Source organism: Colletotrichum orchidophilum, assembly GCF_001831195.1.
Source record: "Colletotrichum orchidophilum strain IMI 309357 chromosome Unknown Scaffold_13.1, whole genome shotgun sequence".
Classification (NCBI taxonomy): Eukaryota; Fungi; Ascomycota; class Sordariomycetes; order Glomerellales; family Glomerellaceae; genus Colletotrichum; species Colletotrichum orchidophilum.
In genome coordinates this window covers 88,912-107,478 of record NW_019172969.1, presented here as the reverse complement: position 1 = coordinate 107,478, position 18,567 = coordinate 88,912, and the positions used below count along the sequence as shown (strand labels likewise).

Sequence of the window (18,567 nt, the reverse complement as noted above, 5' to 3'; positions counted from 1 at the left end):
CTTTGCCCGATGAAGATACAATGTCCACATACTCTGGGGGTGCGCAAGCTGCAAGCGAGATGGCTTCGTATGAATGCATTTATGGTATACCTCAGAGTTTGCTTGTTCTCTTGCAAAGAACAATTGACCTTATAGACATGGTTGATATTGCGAGGAAGGAAAGAGGATTCACGTCATTACCCAAAGACTTGGAAAAAACATGTGATGTTGTTGAAAAGGATATTTTCGACTGGCCACTCGACTTGGAGCTCGCTCGATATCGCGATTCCAACATTGGCACGAGCTTTGACATCATTTACCACCAGACACATTCATTTCACAACGCCCTCATTATTTACTTCTCCCAGAATGTCAAGCTTCTCAGTCACCGATATCTCCGCCAGTATGTTGCAGTAGTCTTGCACGATATTGAGGCCATCGAAGCTATCAAGACCGAAGCCAAGCTTCTCGCCGCGCCCCTTTTCTGGCCGGCTTTTATGGCGGCAACGGAAGCATTTGACCCGCATCTCCAAGACCGATTTCGCCAATGGTACGAGGGAGTCGCAGTGTATGGCATCAAAGCCGTGAGGACGGGGACTCAAGTTGTGTATGAAGTGTGGAAACGTGGGCCATCATCCGACTGTCGTGTGACGAGCCAATGGCGTACAGTTGTGGAGGAAACAGGAGCGACTTTGATGCTGACATGATCTATCTGAAGTACCGGCCGAGTCTTTTACTTGGGCATTCTATCAGCATTCCACTTCCCTTGTTGCAGAAGAAGCATCACTGTTAAAGGGCATGTTGAAGTAGCCGGGGGCGTTATTCCAACCGAATGCAGGAAGAAATCCTTCTAGAGTTCTGGATTACATGAACTGAGGGCCACATAGAATATGCGGCATGGTATGGTAAAAGATCTAGTGACATAGAACAATTCGAACAAAAACGTCCTTTCCCCATTCGTCTTTTGCTGGATCTTGGCTGCGTTAGGTTGTGGTGTCTTGAAGGCTAAACTCATTTCCAGGAGCGGATATGGGCTAGTGTTTAAATCGGATATCCTTGCGGTTACTACCCTGGTCCTTTGTTGTCTCGAGGTAGTGGATTTTTTCCTGGAACACAGTTTTAGTCTTGTAGTTGAGAGGTTTGGACAGAGATTTTACTTCTTCTGTCATTGCACCCCATTCTTTTTCTCTCTTCTTGTTGCACCATATGTAGAATACTTTAGCAATGAGGTAGACGCAGATATTCATGCAGCAGATGCCAATAAGAACTCGATTACCACGCCGATCTTCGAGACGAAAAGTTCAGTCAGCACATTCGTGATAGGTTTTGGCGCGATCCAAGGTTGCTCACATTCAGGACGATCGTCCTCCCGGTAAATGTTGGAGTAGATGACGCGGGCAAGCTGAACCATCATGCTAATAAGGCTTTAGCCGCATACTGATTCCAAGTCAATGGGGTCTCGACTCACTTGTACAAAGCCGCAGAAACTGCTCGGGTACGCACAGAATGAGAGTTCCGAGACGCCCAGGAAACGTGCATGGCGTGTGCTAGTTACGTCAGGTTGAGTCACTGCTTCATCTTGTAATAGGCCAGGACTTACGGGATGGGTAGGACAAAAGAACGGTGACAACAGCGTACTGGGCCCAGGGACTAGCATCTGCTGGCAGAACGGCCATGGCAATAAGGTTCGGGAGGTACCACAACTGCGTAAACGCACCGAAAATTGCTCTTGTGTCCCATATCTCGGATAGGTATGTCATGATCAACATGAATATGGCTCCCAGGAATTGGGGCGGAATGCTCAACAAGTTTGTATCGTTCGTGTTGAATCCGAGGTTGCGAAGAGTGAGCGTGAGGTATTGGTCAGGGGGGCCAGCAGGAATTTCCCAGAGGAGACCAAAGACGTAGATGGGCCAAAGCTCCCAGTCAGCCAGAGATTTGAGAAGCAGCTTGGGAGTAATTGCTTGACGGTTATGCATATCGCATTTGGAAGGGTCGTCGCGAAGGATTCGATTGACCAGGATCTTTTCTTCCTGCTCGTTAAACCAGCCCTTGGGCCGCCACCAAGCCTTCGTCTGCGTTGGTGAAGCAGCCATTGCGAACCATGACCAGATACTGATTGACAGCGTAATAATTCCTTCGATCAGGAAAAGCCATCTCCAGCCCTCGTAACCGTTGATGCCGTCCATGCGAAGAACACCAAGCGCCAACAAGGGTGCTACGATGTCCGTGATTCGACGAACTGTCCAGAACATGGCAAGCCGAAAGGGTAGTTCAGTGGACTTGAAGAAGTATGTGAGGTACAACACTACGTCTGGGATGAAACCTCCCTGAAGAACACCCAATAGTGCACGACAGACGAGGAAGGAAGTTCGACCGCTGAGCCAGAACTGACAACCCGACACCAGACTCCAGGAACACATGATGAAAGGGATCCAGCGGTCTGGGCCAAGCTTCTTGCTGACCATCTGCGACGGCAACTCTGCGCAGAGGAAAGATATCTGGAAGACTGTGTTGCCGAGGTTGTAGTCATTTGTATTCATGCCAAGGTTCTCAAGAAAGGAGGCCGAATTGGCTTGACTCAGGTTGCCTCGAGGTAGGTCGAGGGCAAAGAATGCTGTTGAATCGTCAGATATCTGTAATTCTTCAGATGCCATAGTGAACACATACCAAGACAGGCCCAAATTGTCACACGCCAATCCATCTTCGTGATCAGTGGCAGCTCCTCGCCCCAGCTCCATCGGAAGCTTGGGTCAAACCGGTGGAGGTTTTCATACTTTGGATGCGGCTGGAAGAATTTCGAGGTCGATGGATGGTCGTAGACAGATGGCTGTGTGGCTATGACACTAGGATCGTAGCCACTCTTTTTCTTGAAGAATGACAAAATCGGGATGATGGGGGCATCTTGCTGACGAAGCTCGGCTTGCTCACGCAAGATGCGGTTCTTGGTCTGTTCAATTTCCTCGTCTGTTGTCTCCAAGTTGATAGTGTCACTAGCCTCGCTTTTGCTCTCTGGCTCTGCGGGCGGAGCTGACGATTGCTCAACAACTTTCTTCTCGGACATTCTTGAATCTGCAGGCGTTGAGTGAGAATTCGAAAGTCTTGGCGATTCCGTCCGGGCAAAGAAGCGTTTGCTTGAGATCAAGGGGACCGAGGATATTTCAAGGTGAGTTTCTCCAAATTTCAACTATTGCTCCTGTGTCTACTTTGGTGGCGCTACCTTGTTGGCGTGAAACCATTGCATTACGAGCCTACCGGGTCTCATCGCCTCACTTGGCAGATAACTTTGCGCGATATTTGATCTTTTCCGCCGAGTCGTGAAGCAACAATCGCGAAAATGCATGGGAAGGACGCTGCCAAGTGCTCCCAACACTGATAGCCCAAGACATCATTGAAAAACGCCAATGTCTTGTTTGCGGCCATCACGTAAAATCCCGGCCAATTCCTATACCGCTGCTGATTTTCTTGAAGCTGTGTACTTGGTAGTCCTTGGCCGTGGCAGTGCTCGATTGCCATCACCTGCAGATCAGCTATCTGACCCCTACAGATGGTGACGAAAAGAATTGAAAAACGAGCAAATGTGAGTAAAACTAGGAGAATGATGCAATTTACCAAGAGAAAGACGTGCTATCTCCCGCGATGGAAATGCGACGACAGGACCATAGACAGCACTTAGCGGTCGCTTGGTAGTCTTGGACCTCTTGGTACTGCAGCTTGGCAACTTTGTCTTGGGGACGGGCGCTGTACTTATACTGAGTGACTGCCGATTTCGCAATTTCCTTGGATCATGACGATTCTTTGACAGATCGAATCCTTCTGATTTTGCTTTTGGGGGAGGGCTCTTATTGCCGGATTCTTCTTGAGATCTCGGCTCTGGAGTTATTCGGTCGTGTAAGAATGCTGAAGTTCTCTTCTCACGCCCCTACATTGAATCACAGAGCTAGGACCCGCAGAACCAACGTCAGTCTCTTCTCAATGTAATGCAGCAAAGATACTCAATTAGTTCGGAAAGCTTCTCATGAGTAATTTGGCAGCTTATAGATTATTCAATTCTCGTTTGAAACGTCGAGTGTATATGGATATTCGAATCGACTTGTCGAATGGAAAATCCCTGCGCAAGTCTGCTATTTGCGTATTACCATGGTCTAATCATTACTGTTGGCGACTGTTCTCGGACCAAAATGGAAGACCAGATTGGGCCCGAAGAGTCTCATAGGGAGCTGCACCATCCAAGTTCTCCGTACGCCCTTGCGCTGAGCATGTTGTTTGTGAGAATATCCAGCGACGACATCCTCATCCCCAGGTCGTTGACAACTCTTAGCGCATGTTTCGCGTCCTTGGTCGTGTTCGACACCCATAGCAACTCGTTGCCCCAATTCGTAGAACCTTACAACCCGAGTCTGTCTGCGGCCGGGCTTCCATGGAAAACAGTTCGACTACCATGCCTAAGCAAATATCTCGCATCGGGGCTTGCTAACATTCAAATTGCTTGACGTAAAAGCCTCAGTTCAGCGACCAGCCTTGAAGACTAGCCAGCCTCTTATCAGGGACAAGACTTGCTGGCGGCGACGTCAATCATCAAACCTTTGTCTACAACTCGAGCGCTGGAACAGGCATGTTTATCTATGTTGTCGATCCCGGTATCCGCATTTCTCATTCTAGGTTTCCGGAACGCCCGATTAAGGGAATCAACGTCTGGCCAGAGGTTGCCTTTGACGACGATTTCGGCAACGGAACGCACGTAGCTGGCATCATTGGGTCCTTGAGATTTGGGTTGCAGGTTGTCGGCTAGCGAAAGAAGAGTGCTAGGGGTCACTTTTACAACTATTCGACTTCGATTAACGAACCATTAGACTGAGGCAAAATAGACAAATTCGATTTTTACGCCACTAAGGCGACCTGTTCTTGGTCTAGATACACCTGGATGTTACGCACCCATCGGCGGGCCACACCTTCCAGCACGCCCTGCTCGATGTAAAACTGAGCATTATTATCCTCTTGAACAAGCTCGAGATCTAGACCCCTCGCTATCGTCAGGCTATACGCCAGCTCTAACAGCTAACCAGGCCCTACTTTCTGGCCTTGCCAGCATTGTGACAAGAGGGGCTCAACAACACTCCTTGGTGTGAAGGCAACATTATCTTCTCAAGATCACCTGCGAAAGGTACACAGGATCGTGAAGTCTGATGACCCAACAAGCTCAGAGGCATCTATTCTGTGAAGAGGCCTCACCTCGATTTTTGTGGTCTAACGAAGCAAATGGTCAGGAATATTCAGGAGTTAAGCCTACCTTAGGCTTCATGATTAACGCCAACCTACCTTTTACCATGTATCAGAACTCCTTCTTCCAGTCTCTTATACAGCAAGTCAACCCACAATGCTCATCCATCCCCTGGTCACGCGCATCGTTCGTTCGATTCCTCCATACTATATACGAGGAAAAGAAGGAGGTTATCAAGAAAGAACTAGCCAACACTGACTCTGATATACACCTTAGGTTTCATCATAGGCATCAGTAGGTAAGTCTTTATACGATTATAGTAGTTACTGCACACTTCCTAGTTAAGGGTAAAGGGCCTCAGATACGACTGATCACTCTCAGACGACAACTAGGCACTCACGATGGTGTCAACCTTGCTGAGACTTTGTTGACTATTATTAAGGAGTAGTAGATCACCCATCAAATCGGTACAATTATTACGGATAATACCAGCTCCAATAATACTTGTCTTTGCAGCTTGATGGCTCACATTAACCCAGCCATAAAGAGTCAGAGGGACATAACAATACAGCGAATTCACTGCTTTAGTCACATCCTCAACCTCATCTCCAAGGTATTCCTATTTAGCAACAGCACTGAGAGCTTCGAGCTCAGATACCTTTATCCTCCTTGGCTGATACTTCTTCTTGGCACGATACCTGAGTGGCCTGAAACGCGAGACCGTACCAACAAGGTAAAGACGTGCGTTCGAAACGTGTGCTGGCGTTATTGGATGGCAGGGTCACCACAACCCCGCATCTCATATAGTATCACGCACACGCAACTTTTCTCTCATTGTCTCTGTTACTTCTCGACATAATAATGAACTTAGCACTACTGTTTCAACTATCCCGCGAGTATTCCGAAACACAAAATATCTGATAGTCGCCATAGAGATAGGACGATGAGCTTCCCAACCGAGGCCCTGCAATATCTCTCACTTTGTCTCAACGTACGGCATGGCATTCGCCAATGTCTTGTTGAGATCCTTCCGAATCCAACGGACCAAAAGCTCGACAGAGCCTTCAAAACTATCGAGAAGTACCTTCAGCAACAACACGAACTAGGCCAGAATCAATACCAGGCAAGCTTGAATCAAGCGAGCGCATCTCTTGGCGTGCAATGCGGCATACTACAAGAACTTTTGACCAGAAATGGAGAGTTTGCGACACAACTTGGGGATATGACAGGGGTACTCAGATCAATATCCACGGATCTGAAGTCATTCACGAAGCCTGGGGTGTTTGGGCAAATCGTGGAAATCGGTGGCCTGGCTACGGGCAATGCTGCCGTCGCCCAGATCCAGCGGCTTGCAGACCAAGCTGAGAAGATGGCCATGAGCCTCGACAAGATTGGAGACAACATGTACTCTGAAAACTCTCGCGGAGACAAGTTTCCGGGCCACGTCCATTCCTTTATTCGAAGCATGATCGAAAAGCATCAGGAAGAGAAGACGCCGCATTACTTCTTCGTGTTTAACCAGAGCACGACGTGGCATGCCAAGTTCGACGATATCAAGCGGGCGGATCCTCTCGGCGACCACTTTCTCGGCTATAGTCACGATCTGGACGAGCTCGTTGCATTCATTGTTGAGGATGCCCGGCCACGCCTAGGGTCCGAGCCGATCGTACACATCCTGATACCGACCATCAGCCAGCTCGCCATCATTGAGTCCCTTACTTTCCCCGAAGGCATGGGGCCTTTTTGTGTGACTGGACAACTGGGCGAGAGTGGTCTGCCGTTCGTCTACCTATGCACGCCGCTGGATCGGGCGAATCTTCGTCACATCGGCTCGCTTATGCCTAAACCTCGCTGGATGCTACGTCAGCAGGTTGGCTTGTGCCTTCCAATCGTGCATCAGTGGCTTTCAACGCATTTGGAACCTGTGTACTTCGAAGATCCATACTTTCAATCTGTGGTCTTCGCCTCCTTATGGCTCTATGAGTCTGACTACACTCCGGTTGAACCGGTTCCTCCAAGAACGTTAGGAACGCCTAAAGCGTGATAGCTAGGGAGAGCCTAGGGAAGCAGAATTGGTTGTGTGCTATGACACTTCAACCTCCCAAGGGGGCTAAGGTCAGTTTCACCGAATACAAGTTCAAGAAGGTGTCTAGGGAAGCAACTGAACAGCTGGACAATGGTTTCCTTCTATCAGAAGAGACTTCACGAGAGGTTAAGCTGGTCATGGATAATACGACGAGGTGGAACCCTACCTCCCTGATGATTAAGCGAGCGATCCAACTCTAAGACGACATTGAGGAGTTGTATAGCTCTCAGAATACCTCCGATCCTATTCCTAGTCAAGACCTCCTTTCTGTAAGTAGAGATCATGACAATCCTGAAGCCTATATGGAACATGACCATGAGAATACAAGGGTTTAGCAAAGATGGCACCCATGGTCAACTTTGGGAGGTTATCACAGTAATAAAGTATTTTCTGAGTCACTTCGTCGAGGGATGGAAGACGTTCTATGGGTTCACAAACGATGATTCCTCTGAGGAATCACAAGAGGAAGAGCCAGTCTATTCACAACCCCAACCTAGGCAGTCACTACGTCCTCACCCACCCCCTGGTTATCTACATGATTCTCAGGGGGACCCCCCTGCAGTTCAGCCATCACAACAACCTCACTTTAACAAAGCTGCTCTACCCCCTCACACTCACCAAAAATATATCATCAGTATCTCTAACTATAATGATATAGGCCATAGCACTCAACACTTACTTCAAGCCTCCATCAACAACGGCTAAAAGAAGTTAAATGAGTACTATGCCTTAACAAAGGGTCTCCTCTCTATACCTCTACCATTGTTCTTCATCCCTCATTTAATCTAAAGTATCTCAAAAAAAATTGGCAATCCAAACAACAATAGCAATAGGTATCAACGGCAAGGTCAGCTCTAGTTTATTATTTCAACAGATGGTACCCCCCAGACCAGGAGGGTCACCAGTCACCTACTACTCAACCTAAGCCTCATAATCCAGACAGTTTTAAGCAATAGTGTATAGCAGAAGCTACTATGATAGACGAGAGGAGGAGGAGGAGGAGGAGGAGGAGGATAAGCTGGAGAAGCATCTACAGCTTCAGGGACAACCCAACTGTGACCCTATTCATTAGTAGTTTAATCATGAGGCTGAATAGTCTCTCCCCAGCAAGCTGGCCCTCAGCCTCCTCGCAATACCTTCACAGTCAATCGAACCAATTAATTGTCAATGAATCAATTATTTCAGCGAAAGTAAGGCAATCAATCAATTATACGATCGCGATGAGTCAATCAAGTTAATTATAGGGGCCATAATTGACTTGATTGCTTTGAGTACATCGCTAAAGGTATGAGATCGATGGCCTCGACATCAGGAGGAATACTCGCGGCCGCCTTCCAATACATACCAAGGTTATTTCGACCTATTCACCATCTTTATGTCAGTGTTGGCAACTCAGATTGTCCAGGGCGTTGGTTCTTTCAACTCAAATCTCCAGTCCGGAGCTACCTCCGATCGAGGTGAGAGCATAGAGTGGACCCGTCACCGAAGCTCACCCTGGTGTGAGTAGTCAGCACGGTCTAGTGCTTTTTCCACGCCATTTAACTCGCGAAGGGAACGGTCTAGACCTCCCAGACACAAAGCAATTGAATGCAAGCGCCGGCCTTCTGCGGCTTATCTACCATAGTATGGTTCCGACCTGCTGCATGACGTCAAACTTCCCTGTCAAACTCCAAAATCCAAGGCAGAAGAATCCTGGAATTCCGGTGCGATTCGACGCCAGTCCCAACAGATTGGCGGCCAGCCGTCCATGGATTCAAGGAATCTTGCTAGCGTCGCGCCACTTTCCAGGTTAGCGGAGGAGGATCTTTGTTGTCGCAGAAGCGCATGCTCGTGTTTCTGGATATTGTCCGAGCTAGTGGAATGCTGCGATATGGCGATTTGATTTGCTCGCTGTCGCCGCGTCAACCTGCTTTGGACTGCATGAAGCCACGATGCCTCGCAAGATTCTGTTGGTGAACCAACCGGCTGGAGACGACGGACATACGGTAATTAGCTCGGTGGTCGGCGGTCAAGGACATACATCATCGGTGGAAAGTACCCCTTTCCGTTCAGCCTGAACTCTACTAGTCCAATTCCCGTCTCTCTCTCTCCTTCATCTCCCTCCGTCTTCCCCAAACTCCTCGTCGTCAATCCATCCTCGATTTACCCCTCCTCGACCCCTCCAACCCCTCCAAACTCTACATTCAACCCCCCAATCGTCAGCTGCGACTGCACAATCGCCCACCATGGGAGATCAGGAACCGACCCCCGAGAACCACACGATGATGCAGGGCTTCGAGTGGTATGTGCCTGCGGATCAGAAGCACTGGGTCCGCCTCGAGAAGCACGTTCCCCAGCTGAAGCGATTTGGTGTAGACAACATCTGGATCCCGCCAGCGTAAGACGCCCCTCCAATCGAATCGCAAATCGGCATGACCGCCCAATTGACTCTGGATCTAGGTGCAAGGGCTCGTCGAAGACGGGCAACGGTTACGATATCTACGACCTGTAGGTATTGCCACTTTTTCCCGGCCGAACTGGCGTACTGATAACCTCCCAAGCTACGACCTGGGCGAGTTTGACCAAAAGGGATCCGTCGCGACGAAATGGGGAACCAAGGAGGAGCTGCTGAAGCTGGCGCACACTGCCAAGGACAACGGCGTCGGTATCTACTGGGACGCCGTTCTCAACCACAAATTCGCGGCCGACCGCAAGGAGAAGTGTCTCGCTGCCGAGGTCGATTCCGACGATCGCACAAAGTTCGTCAGCGACAAGTACGAGATCGACGCCTGGGTCGGCTACGACTTCCCCGGCCGCAAGGACAAGTACAGCGACATGAAGTACCATTGGTACCACTTTAGTGGTGTCGACTACAATGCCAGAAACGAGAAGACGGCAATCTACAAAATCTTGGGCGACAAGGGCGACCAGCAATGGGCGGAAAGTGTCGACGGCGAGAAGGGCAACTAGTAAGACCTCAAACACTCATTCGCTCGGCCAATTCCCTCGGCCATGGACCATGAGCCATGTTAATTCTGCGCAGCGACTTCTTGATGGGTTCCGACCTCGACTACGACCATCCCGAGGTTGTCAAGGACGTCATCAACTGGGGCAAGTGGCTGGCTCGGGAGGTACCGCTCAAGGGAATCCGATTCGACGCCATCAAGCACTATAGCGAGGACTTTTTGCGTCAATTCATCACCGAGCTGGATAAGGAGTACGGCAAGGGCTGGTTCTTTGTCGGCGAGTTCTGGAAGGACAGCCTCGATGACATGTCCGAGTACCTGCAGCGCATGGGCAGGCAGTTCACCCTCTTCGACGCGCCCCTGGTCTACAATTTTAGCGAGATCAGCAAGGGCAACGGCGCCGATATGAGAAAGGTCTTTGACGGCACTCTCGTGCAGAAGGAGCCCGTCAACGCAGTGGTACGTTGATCGGCCCTCCCGTTAACCCCCTCGCCTCAATTAGGCCGTCATCTAATCGCAGGCAGACACTGGTCATGAACCACGACACGCAACCCTACCAGGCCCTGGAGGCCCCGATCGAGGGCTGGTTCAAGCCCATCGCCTACGCCCTCATCCTCCTCCGCACCGACGGCTACCCCTGCGTCTGGTACGGCGACATCTACGGCATCAAGGGAGAGCACCCCTTCCCACCCTCGTGCGGCGGCGCCGTGCCCAAGATGACTCTTGCCAGGAGGCTCTACGCCTACGGCAAGCAGGCCGACTACTTTGACTACGCGACGTGCCTGGGCTGGGTCAAGTACGGCACCTGGGACCGGCCCTACGGCTGCGCCGTCGTGGCGAGCAATGCCGGACCTGGATCCAAGCGCATGCACGTGGGCGAGATGCACGCCGGCGAGGTCTGGACCGACGTTCTGGGTTGGAACGACAAGGAGGTCACCATTGGCGACGACGGTTTCGGCGAGTTTGTTTGCTCTGGCACCTCGGTGAGCATCTTTGTCAACAAGAACGCCGATGGCAGAGATCAGTTCAACCAAGAATTGTGAGTACTTTTGCTTTGGTATACGGTTGTGGAAATGATGAGAGACTGACCTTTGACAGTGACTCGAACATTTACGAGGAATAGAAGGGCCGTGGTTAAATTCAGCCGGTGGGACAATTGGAATTCCTGAAACAGCTCTAGAGTCTACGCTCCATTAGTATGTATATGCTGGAAATATAATCAAGTTTAATTACATTGCCTCTATGATCATACAATACTCTGTGGGCCTGCAAGCCGGGCCCGAAGACCTTCCACGGCCGCCGTGTGCTAGAACCATGGCTAGGGGACGTGGCGGACCAGGCCGGTGTCGGTGGGCTTTGCTAGATACATGTTTCTGCTATCTTATGCCGTCGTGACCGGGCCGGACGGAGCTAGGCCCCCCTGGTGTGGCGGAGCGGGGCCGGGCCGGTTCGACTGGATCCACCCGCCGTTTGAAGCACGAAAAGTCGGGCTTGTGCGTTTGCGGTAAAACACCGACATGCTTTGCAGCTACGATTGAATGTATATCAATGGGGGCTAACCAGTTCTGGACCTATGATGAGGGCCGTTGCATAAAAGTATGTGCTCGATGGAAAGTCTTGAGAATTTCACCTCGAATGAATCACTAACAACAAAGTTACTAGATTCATGGTATCCCTAGTTGTCATACATCTACGACCGCAACGCCAACGACTGCTTCTTTGACAGCGAAATGTAATAACTTTCTGTTACAATGCCATTCATCGGACGGAGGGAACTGGCTGAGCTTGTAAAAGCCGAAAGTCGCAACGTGGTCCCGAAATCCCCTTTGCCGGGTCAAATTTTCTTTCCCTTTAGTCCGGCACAGGAGGTTGGAAAAAGTTTAAAAGCTGGGGAGCGTGGTTTTCGGCGACAGCAAGAGGACTTTGATACTGCTCTTGGTTGATGCAAGACGCTGGATGTGTGCATCCCCGAAAAGCCCACGATTCAATCCCCGCATCGTGAGTGCATACTTCCACCCCAGGGCCCCACCAAGTCGTCTTATCGCCGATGGGAGGGCGGCAAAGCGGTTCCGCACGTCATATCCCCGCCGTGGGGGGGCGCTGTACAGTGATGCTGGATCCCATTTCCCCCCCCTTGGACCGAATGCAGTAAGCAAATGCGGAGTAGCTATGCGGTGCTTCGATTGGACTGGAAGCTCGCTCCGATGTTGCTATCCATGATCCATCCCCAACCTGACTGGATGCTCCTATCGTCGGCCTTCGAATGGCCGCCGGCGCACGCAGAGTTGAAAAAAAGATGCTCTCCTCTCCTCCCCTTGCTCTGCGCCTTGCTCGCAACTCACCTCTACTTGTCAACTCACTCACGGCTTCTTCTTCTTCTTGTTCTTGGCCTCGATCCTGTGATACCCCTCTGCTCCGCCAGTGCCACCCTCACGCGAAAAGCACACGCTCAAGGCATCCTGCGCGTGTCTTCTTCTCATCGACCCCTCACCCATCTCAACGCAACAACCTCCTCGACCACTCCTCCTCCTCCATCGCCACAATGTCCGACCTCTCTGTTGAGCTGACGGCCCCCAACGGTGTCAAGTACACCCAGCCGACCGGCCTCTTCATCAACAACGAGTTTGTCAAATCTGCCAAGGGCGAGGTGATTGATTCGATAGACCCTGCGTGTGTAGTTCCCCGAACCCCTCATCTCCCTGTACGGGTGTGCATCACAATGTACTTTTTCCTCCCTGCATCCGCCAAAAATCTGACATGCAACTCCAGCACCGAAGAAAAGATTGCATCCGTCCAGGCCGCCGAGGTCGAGGACATTGACAAGGCCGTCAAGGCCGCACACGCCGCGCTGAGGCATGAGTCCTGGAAGGGCATCTCGGCCACGGATCGTGGTATCCTCATGTACAAGCTCGCCGATCTGATTGAGCAGCACAAGGAGACTCTCGCCACCATTGATGCATGGGACAACGGTATGCGCTCCACGTCTTGGTTTAGACTTGACCCGGAGAACGGCGATCTGACACAATCCACAGGCAAGACGTATGCCGATGCTCTTGAGATTGACCTCTCAGAGTGCGTCACCGTCATCCGCTACTACGCCGGCTGGGCCGACAAGACCTACGGCCAGACCATTAACAGCATCCCTCAAAAGTTTGCCTACACTCTTCGTCAGCCAATTGGTGTCGTCGCTCAGGTGTAAGAGAGACCCTTCCCCCCCTCCCCCTCCGCCTCTTTCCCCCCGTCCGTCCTGGCGATACATACATGTATAATACGAGACTGACGCCGGCAAACTAGCATCCCCTGGAACTACCCCCTCAGCATGGCAACATGGAAGCTGGGCCCCGCCCTCGCCTGCGGAAACACAGTCGTCCTCAAGGCCGCCGAGCAGACCCCGCTGAGCATCCTGTACCTAGGCGCCCTGATCAAGGAGGCCGGTTTCCCCCCCGGCGTCGTCAACTTCGTCAACGGCCTCGGCCGCGTCGCCGGCAGCGCGCTGGTCAGCCACCCGCTCGTCGACAAGGTCGCCTTCACCGGCAGCACGGCCACGGCCCGCGCCATCATGGGCGAGGCCGCCAAGACGCTGAAAAACATCACCCTCGAGACGGGCGGCAAGTCCCCGCTGCTCGTCTTTGGCGACGCCGACCTCGAGCAGGCCGTCAAGTGGTCGCACATGGGCATCATGTCCAACCAGGGCCAGATCTGCACCGCCACGTCGAGGATCCTGGTCCAGGAGTCCGTCTACGACGCCTTCATCCCGCAGTTCCTCGAGACGCTCAAGACGGTCAGCAAAGTCGGGAGCCAGTGGGACAAGGACACCTACCAGGGCCCCCAGGTGTCCAAGGTCCAGTACGAGCGCGTGCTCGAGTACATTGACATTGGCAAGAAGGAGGGCGCCCACCTCGCCGCTGGCGGGCAGGCCCTCGACGTCGGCGGCACGGGCAAGGGCTTCTTCGTCGCGCCGACCGTCTTCACCCACGTCACGACGTCGATGCGGGTGTGGGGCGAGGAGATCTTCGGTCCCGTCGTCGCCATTGCCAGCTTCAAGACGGAGGAGGAGGCCGTGGCGCTGGCCAACAACAGCCAGTACGGGCTCGGCGCCGCGGTCTTTACGCAAAACGTGGAGCGCGCGCACCGCGTGGCGTCGGAGATTGAGGCGGGCATGGTGTGGGTGAACAGCACTCAGGACAGCGACCCGCGCGTGCCGTTTGGCGGTGTGAAGCAGAGCGGTATTGGGAGGGAGCTGGGCGAGGCCGGGTTGGAGGCGTATAGTCAGATCAAGGCGGTCCACGTCAACATGGGTACGCGATTGTGAGTTGTGGCTCTTGGGTTTGAAAAGTGGCGAACAGAATTTGTCACGTAGTTTATGGAAGACATGAAAGGGACCTTCTATCCGCCGAATCCAGTCAAATTCAAATGGCAAATTGCAATGTTGTCCTTGCCGGACATGACGTATCTCGCTTTTCAAAATGGTTGCTAGTCCCGATATTCCTGTCAACCGGTAGACCAATGATAGGATGAAGTCTTTGATGCCGGACCTCGCCAACGGAGTGTTATCTGTGTGTGCTTGCTTTCTCCTATGGATGCAAAATCAAGTCATACCGACCGGGCAGAAGCTCCACCTTCTTCCCAGACGCCCGCCTCGCCCCCTCGCTGCCCTCCCGCGAAATCTCAACGACACTCTCATCCCTCGGCATCACCAAGGTCGCCGTGGTACTCGTCGGCACAACCACCCTCATCCTCACATCCCCTCCCTCGCGCCGGAAAGTAACCTCAATCAGGCCATACGGGCACTCAAACGTCCCCTCCACGAAATCAAACTCGGACCGCAGCGGCGGCTTCACCGTCCACGTCCGGTACCCGTCCTCCTCCTCCCCGACCCGGACGCCGAGCACCGCCTCGTAGAACCACTCGTAAATGGTCCCCAGCATGTCGTGGCACTTGCTCCGGCACGCGTCCTGCCAAAACTCGTTGAGCGTCGTCTCCCCGCGCCGCAGGAACCGCATGTAGGACGGGTGCTCCTCCTGCCGCGCCATCGCCATGACAATGTCTGGCCTGTCGACGTCGGCCAAGGTGTTCCATAGCCACTTGAGGCCGATCTCGCCGGCGCGGATCTTGCAGTCTGCCACGTCGTCGAGGAAGGCTTGTTGGACGTCCGCGACGTGCTCGCTCGGAACGAGGCCGAATTGCAGGGCCATGGCCTGCGCGATCATGGTCCGGTCGTGGGTTGCGGGGTCGTCGAGGGATGTGTAAAAGGCGCAGGGGTGCTCCGTCTTGTCGGTGACGAGGAGGTGGCGGTTGTACGCCGCATAGATGCGGTCGGCCCACGCGCGCCATTTTTGCTCGTCGTCTGCGTAGCCCAGTTCCTTGGCCATGAGCTCCACGTTGCGGAGACACTTGTAGTAGATGGCCGTCTCAATGTTGGCCTGGTGGTTCCCAAAGGCGATGTCCCGGCCCCAGTCACCCAACCCGTGCTCTATCAGCCCGCCACGGCGCTCCTTTGTGCGCAGGTACTCCATATAACGCACACACGGCTGGTACAGCTTGCCAAAAACGTGCGTCGAGCCGTAGTAGCGCTTGAGAATCTCCGGGATCAGGGCGACGGCGCCGCCCCAGGTGATTGTGTCGTGGAGGGGCCCGCACATGTACCTGATCTCGGGTGCCATGGTGGGCACCAGGCCGTCGGCCTCCTGTGCGTCGGCGATATCGTCGAGGATCTTGGAGTGCAGCGCCTCAATGTCGCGGACGTACTGCGTTGCCGGGGCGAGCAGGTGCGTGACCTCGAGCCAGCCGAATTTCTCAATCTGGGGGCAGTCGGTGTGGTAGCTAAAGAGGTTGCTGACAAAGGACCAGTAGCACATGTTGATGAGGGCGTTCGCGTCTGCCTTATCCGTCTTCATGGCGCCGAGACGGCGGGCCGCTGAGGAGATGTGACGACCGACGACGGCGTGGATGACGGGGAGGCCTTGGCCGGGTTGCAACGAGGCGCCCTCGATCTGGATGTACCGCGCGCTGGTGAAGCTGAAGTCGGGCTCCCAGATCTCGACATCGCCCGTTCCGGATAATGTGATTTTGGAAAACACCTTTGTCTCAAAGTCTTTGAAAAGGGGATCGGGCATCAGGACGCGGCCGCTGTCGTCGACGCTCTCGGAATACCGGACAATCACCTCAGCGCCAGCTGGCCCGCTGACTTTGACTTGGACCATTGTGGACGCGTTCTGTCCCAGATCGAACGTCACAACGCCCGGTTCCAGAGTCTTCTTTGCAACCGGCTCAAACGTCTCGTGAAGCGTCACCGGCGGCTGGCTCTGGTACCTCAGCTTGCCCCTCGGACCCGTAACCGGAGTCGAGGCAATCCACTCCGCGTCATCGAACCCCGGCGCGTCCCATCCAGCAGGATACCTACGCAAGTCCTTGTCCTCTGAAGCATAGATATTCGCCAGCGAAGTCGCGCTCTTCCTCGTCTTCCAATCCGGCCCCGAAATCACCGTCTCGCGGCTCCCGTCCTCGTAAAACAGGTGCAGCTCCGCAAAGAAGCAGAGCTCGTTGCCGTAGCGGACGTACGTGTTGTCCTCGTACATGGGCCAGAAGAAGCGGTCGTCGCCGCCCTTGTCGCCGGCGTAGAACCCGTTGCCCACGTGCGCGCCGACGACGTTGTCGCCCTCGGCGAGCGCGCCGCTCAGGTCGTAGGCGACGAACTGCACCGTGCGGTGGTAGTTTGTCCAGCCCGGGTCGAGGACGTGGGTCGAGGCCGGGCTGCCGTTGCACGAGAGGTTGAAGTGGCCCAGGCCGGAGGCGAAGGCGATTGCCCGCGACGGTTTTCGCTTTAGGTGAAGGTTCTTGCGGAGGTAGAAGGGCTTGTCGCTGCTGTCGCCGATCCAGACGCCCTTCCAGCGGTTTGGCTCGTCTTCGAACCAGGTGCGGAAGATGAGACTGGTATGGGGCATCTGTTTATTGGTATTAGAGTCTGGATATTTCTTGCGATGTTGTGAGAATGTGAATCTGGACGCACGTAGGTTTGGTTCATGCTATACGGCGGCAGCAGCCTGCTCGACCTAGGATACGCCGTGAAGAATTCATTGACGCCGCTTGATGTAGCCTGACTGTCCTGGTCCCAGACGGTGACTTTCCAGAAGTGGAAGGACGCTGATTTGAAGCCGCCGTCTGGCTTGCAGAGGACGTTCCTCTGAGCGTTGCTTTCGACCTTGCCCGAGTCCCAGACAGCTTCAGAAACAGAATCACCTTCCAGGGCCGCTGCGTTCAGGGCAACAACAATGCGATAGGCAGTCTGAGAAGCGTGCTCGAGCTGGGAGTGTAGCACCCAGTAGAACCGGATCTCGTCCACGTCGATACCCAACGTCTCATGGAAGGCATGAATGCCACAGCGTGTGACCTCCATTGCAGTAGTCTCCAAGGGGATGAGGAACTACTGCTCCGGAAATTTGTCGCAACCTAGGCCAAAGATAAATTGAGAGTACTTAGATTCTAGTACCCCTCGATTATTGGGTCCCCGGCAAGTCTTCAGAGAAGCGAGCTGCATGGGGCGAAGAAGGTTATGGTCAGACATTTGAGTAAAGAACGACATCAATGAACCGAAATGACCGAAGTTCGGTACGTTGATCTCTCGGAAGAGTGGGCAACTCTGGGGTTCGAAAGGGAACCCTTGGACCTCGTGGCACCCAGCAGGCCGGTACCTGGGGTCTCATTGCGCCGAGTCTCTCGACCAACTTGGTCTTCGGCACTCGGAAAATGAGCGTGGAGTCCGAGAGTCTCACCGGGTGGGGGGTTAAAAGGCACCTTCGTCGAATCAAAGCTTTTGGCACGTCTCGTTGGCGTCGATGTGATGGTCCCCCGCTCGGAATTACCGATCGACGAATTGGGGGTTTACTACTTACACCGGGATTCCCGGGCGAGCTAGATATTTATTTGGGGTTAGTCCGGTAGACTTTTGCATTGGACATTGGACTCGCCCACGTTTTACTGTCAGTAGAACTCGCAAAGGCTTGTGATTTTGAGATAGCTCAACGTTTTCAACAGAGACGATGTCTAATCAGGCCGTCTGTCTCCCTAAATATTCATCTTGACCTCGGAAGTGAGAGATCCTGCTTGTTCCCTGATGTTGAACCCATCGTCCCGACTCTAAACATGGGTTATCCGCTTGCCGAGCCGCATCGAGCCTAGAATATCAACGGCATCACTAAGTAGAAGTGTCAACGTGGTCGTGGCGGACTGTATCCTCGGGTCTACGGCAGACTCGACCAACCCACCACCAACCCACCACCAACCCCCTCGGTGATCTCGGGTCAAAGATGCAGCTTAATCTGGGGCAATGTTTGGGG

The 18,567-nt window shown here is 53.1% G+C and overlaps 8 protein-coding genes across 8 annotated transcripts; 6 read left to right on the top strand and 2 right to left on the bottom strand.

The window, feature by feature from the left end:
• Positions 1-20: 20 nt before the first annotated feature.
• Positions 21-686, top strand: CORC01_02293 (uncharacterized protein; the record flags this gene model as incomplete). Its single annotated transcript, XM_022613944.1, has 1 exon — positions 21-686. The coding sequence occupies one exon, from the start codon at positions 21-23 to the stop codon at positions 684-686; it is 666 nt and encodes a 221-aa protein (XP_022479442.1).
• A 327-nt stretch (positions 687-1,013) lies between these two features.
• On the bottom strand, positions 1,014-3,043 carry CORC01_02292 (major facilitator superfamily transporter; the record flags this gene model as incomplete). Its single annotated transcript, XM_022613943.1, has 5 exons — positions 1,014-1,264; positions 1,330-1,381; positions 1,483-1,526; positions 1,580-2,596; positions 2,650-3,043. The coding sequence occupies 5 exons, from the start codon at positions 3,041-3,043 to the stop codon at positions 1,014-1,016; spliced, it is 1,758 nt and encodes a 585-aa protein (XP_022479441.1).
• A 1,117-nt stretch (positions 3,044-4,160) lies between these two features.
• On the top strand, positions 4,161-4,998 carry CORC01_02291 (alkaline proteinase; the record flags this gene model as incomplete). Its single annotated transcript, XM_022613942.1, has 3 exons — positions 4,161-4,282; positions 4,534-4,720; positions 4,894-4,998. 3 exons carry the CDS (start codon positions 4,161-4,163, stop codon positions 4,996-4,998), a joined length of 414 nt encoding a protein of 137 aa, XP_022479440.1.
• A 1,145-nt stretch (positions 4,999-6,143) lies between these two features.
• Positions 6,144-7,486, top strand: CORC01_02290 (uncharacterized protein; the record flags this gene model as incomplete). The annotated part of the gene is made up of 2 exons (XM_022613941.1): positions 6,144-7,208; positions 7,307-7,486. 2 exons carry the CDS (start codon positions 6,144-6,146, stop codon positions 7,484-7,486), a joined length of 1,245 nt encoding a protein of 414 aa, XP_022479439.1.
• An 82-nt stretch (positions 7,487-7,568) lies between these two features.
• On the top strand, positions 7,569-7,991 carry CORC01_02289 (uncharacterized protein; the record flags this gene model as incomplete). The annotated part of the gene is made up of 1 exon (XM_022613940.1): positions 7,569-7,991. One exon carries the CDS (start codon positions 7,569-7,571, stop codon positions 7,989-7,991), a length of 423 nt encoding a protein of 140 aa, XP_022479438.1.
• A 1,520-nt stretch (positions 7,992-9,511) lies between these two features.
• CORC01_02288 (alpha amylase) lies at positions 9,512-11,354 on the top strand (the record flags this gene model as incomplete). The annotated part of the gene is made up of 6 exons (XM_022613939.1): positions 9,512-9,663; positions 9,726-9,773; positions 9,827-10,234; positions 10,309-10,690; positions 10,756-11,270; positions 11,330-11,354. The coding sequence occupies 6 exons, from the start codon at positions 9,512-9,514 to the stop codon at positions 11,352-11,354; spliced, it is 1,530 nt and encodes a 509-aa protein (XP_022479437.1).
• A 1,419-nt stretch (positions 11,355-12,773) lies between these two features.
• On the top strand, positions 12,774-14,543 carry CORC01_02287 (aldehyde dehydrogenase; the record flags this gene model as incomplete). The annotated part of the gene is made up of 3 exons (XM_022613938.1): positions 12,774-12,901; positions 13,001-13,426; positions 13,526-14,543. The coding sequence occupies 3 exons, from the start codon at positions 12,774-12,776 to the stop codon at positions 14,541-14,543; spliced, it is 1,572 nt and encodes a 523-aa protein (XP_022479436.1).
• Positions 14,544-14,805: 262 nt separating this feature from the next.
• On the bottom strand, positions 14,806-17,627 carry CORC01_02286 (uncharacterized protein; the record flags this gene model as incomplete). Its single annotated transcript, XM_022613937.1, has 2 exons — positions 14,806-17,175; positions 17,241-17,627. The coding sequence occupies 2 exons, from the start codon at positions 17,625-17,627 to the stop codon at positions 14,806-14,808; spliced, it is 2,757 nt and encodes a 918-aa protein (XP_022479435.1).
• Positions 17,628-18,567: the final 940 nt, after the last annotated feature.